The sequence below is a fragment of the Amblyomma mixtum genome, chromosome 3 (assembly GCF_055824585.1).
Source record: "Amblyomma mixtum isolate Tamu chromosome 3, ASM5582458v1, whole genome shotgun sequence".
Lineage (NCBI taxonomy): Eukaryota > Metazoa > Arthropoda > Arachnida > Ixodida > Ixodidae > Amblyomma > Amblyomma mixtum.
Window position 1 is genome coordinate 143971759 of NC_143014.1, and position 7231 is coordinate 143978989.

The 7231-nt window shown below is 45.6% G+C and overlaps 1 protein-coding gene across 1 annotated transcript; it reads left to right on the forward strand.

Moving 5' to 3' along the window:
* The first annotated feature begins 2544 nt into the window (after positions 1-2544).
* Positions 2545-6873, forward strand: LOC149352233 (uncharacterized). The gene is made up of 5 exons (XM_089577130.1): positions 2545-2702; positions 4494-4555; positions 5178-5273; positions 6250-6276; positions 6749-6873. The coding sequence occupies exons 1-5, from the start codon at positions 2612-2614 to the stop codon at positions 6812-6814; spliced, it is 342 nt and encodes a 113-aa protein (XP_089433256.1). The 5' UTR covers positions 2545-2611; the 3' UTR covers positions 6815-6873.
* The last annotated feature ends 358 nt before the right edge of the window (positions 6874-7231 follow it).

Below are 7231 nucleotides of genomic sequence, written 5' to 3' on the forward strand. Positions count from 1 at the left end.
CTTCTTAGAAGCTGTTCCCAAGGTCCTCCGGAAGAAATGCTGGACAATGCTCCTGGTTAAAACCTCGGCACCAGGCCATTTTAGCGCAAACGGTGAGAGCAAGGTGTAGGCAGCATTGAAGAAGATACCGGGGCTTGAGGCCACGCTCAGAGACCGTGCGCAGTGTAAATCTTATAAGTTTCACAAAAGCACTGCAAAATGTTGAACGTCGTTTGTCAGATGCTTGCCTGGTCATTCTGCACCTCCTAAATAAAAGGAGTTATTCTCAGTTACAGGCAAAGGCATGTAATCAGTCTCGCGACATCTGAACAACAAAAAAAAAAGGAATCTTTGGTTACCGGCCGTCAGCACGAGCTTCGCCCGGTGTGCGCGCAGTGGTGGCCCACCGGGAAGCGTATCTGCTGCTGAGGGTGAGGTCGCCTGCGCGCTTGATATCAGAGGCAGCGAAAAGCATTGGACGCTGAACGACCGGCTAAATAGCAGCGACCCCCGCTGTCCGCATTTAAGCTGGAACCCTGTCACCCCTTCTTTGATCGCTTCTGTTTAGAAAGCTGCAGGAAAACTTGCGAGTTGAGACTGCCATGTCATAACTGCGCATAATAGATCGGACGAATTGTTTTTTTTTTATTTTATAGAGTTTAAAATGCCAAGCGACTCAGACTATAAAGGACGCCGTAGTGGAGGGCTCCGGATAATTTCGACCACCTGGGGTTCATTAACGTGCACTGACATTGCACAGCGGACGGCCCTTTAGCAATTCGGCTCCCTCGAAATGTGACCGCCGCTTTCGGGATTGAACCTGCGTCTTTCGGGTTATCAGCCGAGCGCTATAATAACTGAGCCGCAGCGACGGCTCTCGTCCAAAAGAGGCCGAAGCGCTGCCTTCATGTGACACCCACTGCATAATTTTCTGAAAAAATCAGCTGGGTAAGAGTAAAGAAAAAAAAAACAACGTCGGAGGCGCTGGACGCCTTCCAGCAGCAGCTTGATCACGCACACATGTTTGTCGACTTGCTGATGTCTCGCCGAGAGTGCTAAAAACAACGCTATATGCGCGTGAATCAACGCGAACACGTCTCTCATTACAAGGCTCAGTGCATTTGAAGATATTAATAGGAGCAGCACGTTGTCGATAAAAAGATTTGCAGGAGGCGCCGCGCATGCTCTTAAAGTCTGATCGCACAAACCAGACGACTTGAGACCCCCTCCGTAGAGCGTCGATATGCATCGCTCTGGTTCGGGCTATATTTACCTGTTGTTCGGATAACGGGGCACCCTGGCAGGTTTTCTCAAGTGCCACTTGTAGATGAACGCCGGAGATGCATCAAAGCGTCTCTTTCACGCGCCGCAGATAAAAGGAGAAATGCAGAAAAGAGACGTTTGCCACTCTCAGCCACTTGTCTGTGACCTCAGGTCTTAAACACTGCTAGCTTTCCAGGCGCCTACGATTTTCTCTTGGCTAATCGCTCCACTTACTTTTCCATGACTTCATGCATGGCAGAGTGACCGTTTCTTTCAGGGCGTCGTACATCACCTTGTCAGGACACCGCTCACTGAAGAGGTGCACACTTGATCCATAGATAGAAAGTCCATGCCGTGTCAGCGTCGTACGACCAGCTGCTCGACAAGAACAGGGTCAACAACTGCCACCGCTCTTTAGAAGGCACTCCTCTGCCGAAAGCTTGGGCTTTCGGCACGATGCTTGGGGCGGCTTTTACTTGACTGAAGCCCGTATTTTCAACAGAACTGAAGAGCAAACATAAAAAAAACTTTTTTAACTTTTTTCTTACCTTTTAAAAGCATAAAGCGCCTTATGCTAAAAGCGTTGTAGTGTAGATTTTGAGAGCGGGATTTTTTTTTTCATGTCGCTTACTATGGTCGAAGATGACTACGCGAGAAGTTGCTCACAGGAGTTCTTGACGTGCTACCAAATCTTGTTGTGTACTGAACAAAAAAAAATGTCCCATTTTGTTCGACGCATGACATATTCCAAAGCTACATTTCAACAACGTGTCTGACCGCTCTCCTCCTTGGTAGCTCTCCACAGTAGCGGACGACTTCTGCCAACAACACGCATCGGTGGGCGATCGTAGTTATCGGCTGTCTCCAACTGTGCTGACAGATGCTGGGGTTTAGCATGCATGTAACGAAAGTTACAAAACACACATTTGAAAAATTTAAGAGTGCACATATTTGTCACAGGTAGAAACTCCGTGACATATGACAATAAAGTACTGCGTAATGTTTCATTCAGTTGCTCTCTGCTGTTAACATGTTTCGCCATTTTAGTATCTCGTGTGCGACAGCAATATAGAATAGGAATACTCTTCTCGTCGGCCTGCAAACTGGTGCAAGCCCTACTATCGTCAAGTGCGGGAGAAGAACATCTTTTCTCCCATCTGTTTTTTTTTTCTTGTTGTTTTTTTTTTCTGCTGAGATTGGACAGGGCGGCGAAACACTCACGTACTTCCTTCGGTTATCGAAAAACTACGGTTCAAAGATAGAAACCTCCAAGATTAGAAGCGGTCCGGTGCTTATAAGCAGTCCTTCCACCTGCAGTAGAGCGCGTCAGCACAGCAACACAAAGCGGACTCCTCTCTCCACGCAAGCGATGAATCCTAAAACGCTCGTTGCCCTTATGCTGGTCGGCCTGCTCGGCCTGGCCTCTGCGGACCATCATCATCAAGAAGGCTCCGTCTGCGGTATGTTCCGGCGGTATTTCTGAGCTCATGGGTTGTATTCTGTAAGTCTCGTTGTTGTGACGGGCGCTGCGGAGGTGGTGCAGAGTGTTTAGAGATTCGCGTCGTTTCAGATTATTTTTCTTCAAGAAAAATCGGGGCAGTGGACTAAGAGCTGTGTTCCGAAGCGTGCACAGCGCAGTAATTTCAGGGCGCGTTAAGGCGTTCGCGTACTGTAGAAATTAACCTGAAGTGCTGGGCGGGTCATTTCGTGCGGTTCTACCCGCTTTCTTGAAGCCACGGCTTAAGGTTGCTCGTGAAGTTCGTAATAATATTGTTAGTACCCGAGGCGCGAGCTGAGGTTTATGTGGCTTTTTTTTTATTAACACTATTATGTACTCCTGATGCAGATGCGCTTATTGTGCTGTCGTAAAAAATTTCGCGTGATGGGATCCTTTGTGCATATACTTATTATTAACATTAAACGCTGCGCTCCGAAGGCATTATCAAGACTAAGGCACTGCACCACCCGTCGAGACAATACTATTCTCAACAGTCAGATGAGAAGAGTATGTTCTGGACGCAATGCTTAGTTGTTTTCTAAAAAAAAAAGTTTTGGCTTTCCGCTTCCTGTAGAGTGAATACTCGTTTCAAAAAGAACACAAGGCCTGCGAGAATTAAGAGTACGTGGTTGACTGAAGATTACACACGAGGTTAACCAATGTTCTATACGCTCGCAATGCACTTATGCTACGCTTCCATGGTTTACTGATATTCATTATATATTTTGCAACGTCTCCTAGTTTGTATTGATCATCACTGATTCTTTCAAGAATTCATGCTGACCCGAAAGACGCGGGTTCGATCCCGGCCGCGGCGGTTGAATTTCTTTGGAGGAGAAATTCTAGAGGCCCGTGTAATGTGCGATGTCAGTGCACGTTAAAGAACCCCAGGTGGTCGAAATTTCCGGAGCCCTCCACTACAGCGTCTCTCATAGCCTTAGTCGCTTTGGGACGTTAAACCCCATAAGCCAAACCAACCAAACCAAGAATTCATGAAGCCCTTTTGATGAAATTATTAGTTTTTACAATAATTTTGCTCACTAGTTTGTGGCATACCGTCAATACAACAAAAATATTATCTCCCCGGAAATTGTCAATAATTGCTCCCGGCGGCATTAAAGCCAGTCCATTTATTATTGCGTTCTTATTGCAGTTAAAAATAAAGGACCGAAATTCCTTTTTCCGATTATCAAGAAAAACGTGGCAGAAAGAATGGAATAAAACTCCACACATGTTCTTTAAATGTATACTCTGTTAAATACGAGTAATAATTGCTAGTAAGTACGTTTCCTTTCGGGAAACCTTTCCCTCTTTTATGACTGTACGCATGGTCACAAGAGCGGCGTCCTTGGAACGGTGCAAAGCACTAGAAGCTCTACGTAGCGGTTAGACACCCGGAGACCGCAAAAGCCAACCCAAGATTCGGAATGGAATCAGCCGTTACTCGCATAGAGCGTCTCACGGTCGTCCATAACTTGTGAATTTAAAGCGAATTTTGCTAGATTTTTGGCAAAATACATTGCAAGGCATTTTTAGCGCGCCTCCTTCGCCAATGAGTCCGGCTTTGAATCAATCTTAAAATACGATTGTCATTAACGGTACGGTAGGGGATTGCAGATACATGCAATGGTTTATTTTCCCGTCATTTAGTGCATGCAGGATATGGCGGTTTTCTGATACAGATGTGAGCGCATCGCCTACACGAAGCCTGTTTCAACATGTTTTTTTTTTCTTCTTTTTTTTTCCTTTTCAGCCCTGGAAGGCGAAGCGCAGCGCACACTCGTCGACTGCATCCAGGGGAAGCTCGATGAAGCGGTCTGAGCCGTTTTGATCGTTTCTTTCTAGGCAGCTTTAGAATAATTGCTAGCATGAGCGAACTGATCCAGTTGTTGCAATACTATTCCCTCGACCATATCTTGCGACATATGAAATACTGCAGGTTTGTGCTCGCTCCGTGAATGTAATGCGCTATCACCAAGAAGAATGTGGTGGCTGTATTTTAATTCCCAAGCTCGCAGCGTGCGTTGGAGCAATCATGAAGTGACGACACCGAGACAGCGCCGTTACCACCTGATCACAACTAAGAATTACTCGACGTGTCTCTGAGAGGCAGGCCTAATATTTGTAATCAATGCACAAGGCTATCAAACACGAGCGCATGTGTAGATATACTACTCGTTTATGCGCCCTCTGCGTATCACTAGAATTTACTTTTCATCGTGCTTGTAAATTATTTGTCCCGTTACTCGCCTTTCCTCGATCAAACGGTGTTGCGAATTCCATGCACTGCCAAGAGTTTGTAACGCCGATCTAGGCTAGGAAATGTTATTTTCTATTTTTTTTGTAGGAACAATTCCATTGGTTTCGGAAGCTTAAAGTATAGTGTTTATGCTTTGATAGAAAACAAATTGCCAAATATGCTTTCTCTTCTTTATAGGCTCGGAACAAGCTAAACACGGTGAAGGAACGCCTCGAATGCGAGCAGCTTCACTGCGTTTTCCTGAAAATATGCGAGCGGAACCACGGCACTCTGGTGAGTGGGGTCTCGTGGTCTGATTTTCTCGGTTTTGCCTACTTCTGTCAGCAGGCGACAAAATTGAGGGCATACTATTTTGCATGTTCGCCAGTTCAGACCGAAAGAGTGATCTTATATGATGAGGATACCTATTTTCGGCTACTTTAAGTGTTGTTCGATTTTCTCGAGATGGCTAAATTCTTGGGCTCTGAAGAGACTATGGAGTCCCATATAGTAAAGTATACACAGGAGCGCATTCCATGCGGTGTTCGCGGCCAAATAAAAAATAAACGACCCGACTGAAACGTCCAGCCGTGCAGCGCACGCGTGTGAGATGACCAATGGGTACATGCGGGAACAGCGCAGACAGGCATTTCTAATAGACGCAGGTAATGTAAAGTACCGTTAATAATAAGATGGAGCACAAAACAAAATTCTGTATTCTACCTCATTCTGTGTTCCATAGGGCACAAAACTTTAAAGCTGCTTTCTTCGAATTGCAGCATCACCAGTTCATGCCGCTGGCCTTTGCGCGGGTGTTAAATCCAGAAAACAACGTTTAGAATAAATAACGCCCTTGATTATAACAAAACAACCACTGCTCTCACATTGCGATGAGTGGCATTTATTGGTCATAGGCTTGCAGTGCATGGGCGTTCGTCAGGCTGCTTGCTCTTCAATGCCTGCCGTCGTTGCCATTCATGAACATGCCTACGGCGGAAGACTTTTTCAATGGCAGTGGGCGTGTTGCTATACGACGGAAGCTTGGGACCTCGACGAGGCTGCAAACAACCCGAGATCGCCTTTGTTGCACAGCTGCCAAATGTAAAATACGTGGCTTGGCACGTTATAGGGGCGGGGGGAGGGGGTGAATTTGGAAGGTATGACTTCAAAATCAACAATTGAGGAAGGTGGTACTGTGCTGTCATGTTTGTTTTGGGTTGTATGCAGCGAAATTCACTGGGTTGTCGCACTTCTCTCCCTTTCATTTCAGGAGCACTCTGGCAACGAATTTTTCACGGTGAGTTTCTGCTTTTCCTTTAATTTTAGGCACTCAGGCGTGGCTTAAATGATTTAATGAAAGTAATGAACCAGAGATCGTCAACAAGAAATTGACAAAACGCCATTAGCCAGTAGCCAGTGACCACCTGAGCCTTTTGGTGCTAAAGCAAGCATAGCCGAAGGAAAAATATATTTATATTTTTAGAAAAGAAACGGTTCACTTTGTCTCAACGCCAAATGCAAGGAAATTTAAAATTAAAAATGCATCAGTTAATTCTGCGGTTCTTTTACCTTAATCTTACGGAATGGCTGGTAAATTCGAAGTAACACATTCTTTCCTGTGTACAAAAGCTTGCCTGTCTTAAAGACCACGCTCACTACGTTTGTATTCTACTCAAGTTCTCCAATTACGAAAGACAAAAGGCTTCAGTTCCTTTTTCAGTATTTTCCTTGACGCCTGATTTGCTTTCCTCTCCTCTGTGCTCATTCAGGATGCCGAGAAGGAAGGCCTGCGCAACGCCGTCTATGCCTGCCGCGACAGCTCTCATCACTCTTAAACAAGTCACAAGAGCTTTGATAAATTTGGTTGCCAATAAAGATACCACAGCCAAAGACAGCCTCGACCCTCATTGGTTAAAGTTACTATGTGCACCGTTTTAGGGGCTTAGCACGATGACGGATCTGCAATACTCATAACGGCAAAGGCGACAAGCGTTAGCCGATATGTCCATGAAGTCACCATAAAGTTCGCCATATAAACATTCTTCAGATGCCTGTTTAATTATATAGCATTAGAGTTGTTACACCAAAATCCCGCCGATGTCCAGTGTCGCGAAATTCACTGACTGGGCGAGAAATGTTACGTAACCTTGTGACTTCATCGCAACCTGTCCCCATGGCAGGTGCAATATAGCCACCGGATTGTGAGCAATCGGTGAGCAGTAATTGATTGATCGAGAAAGGTCACATTACCT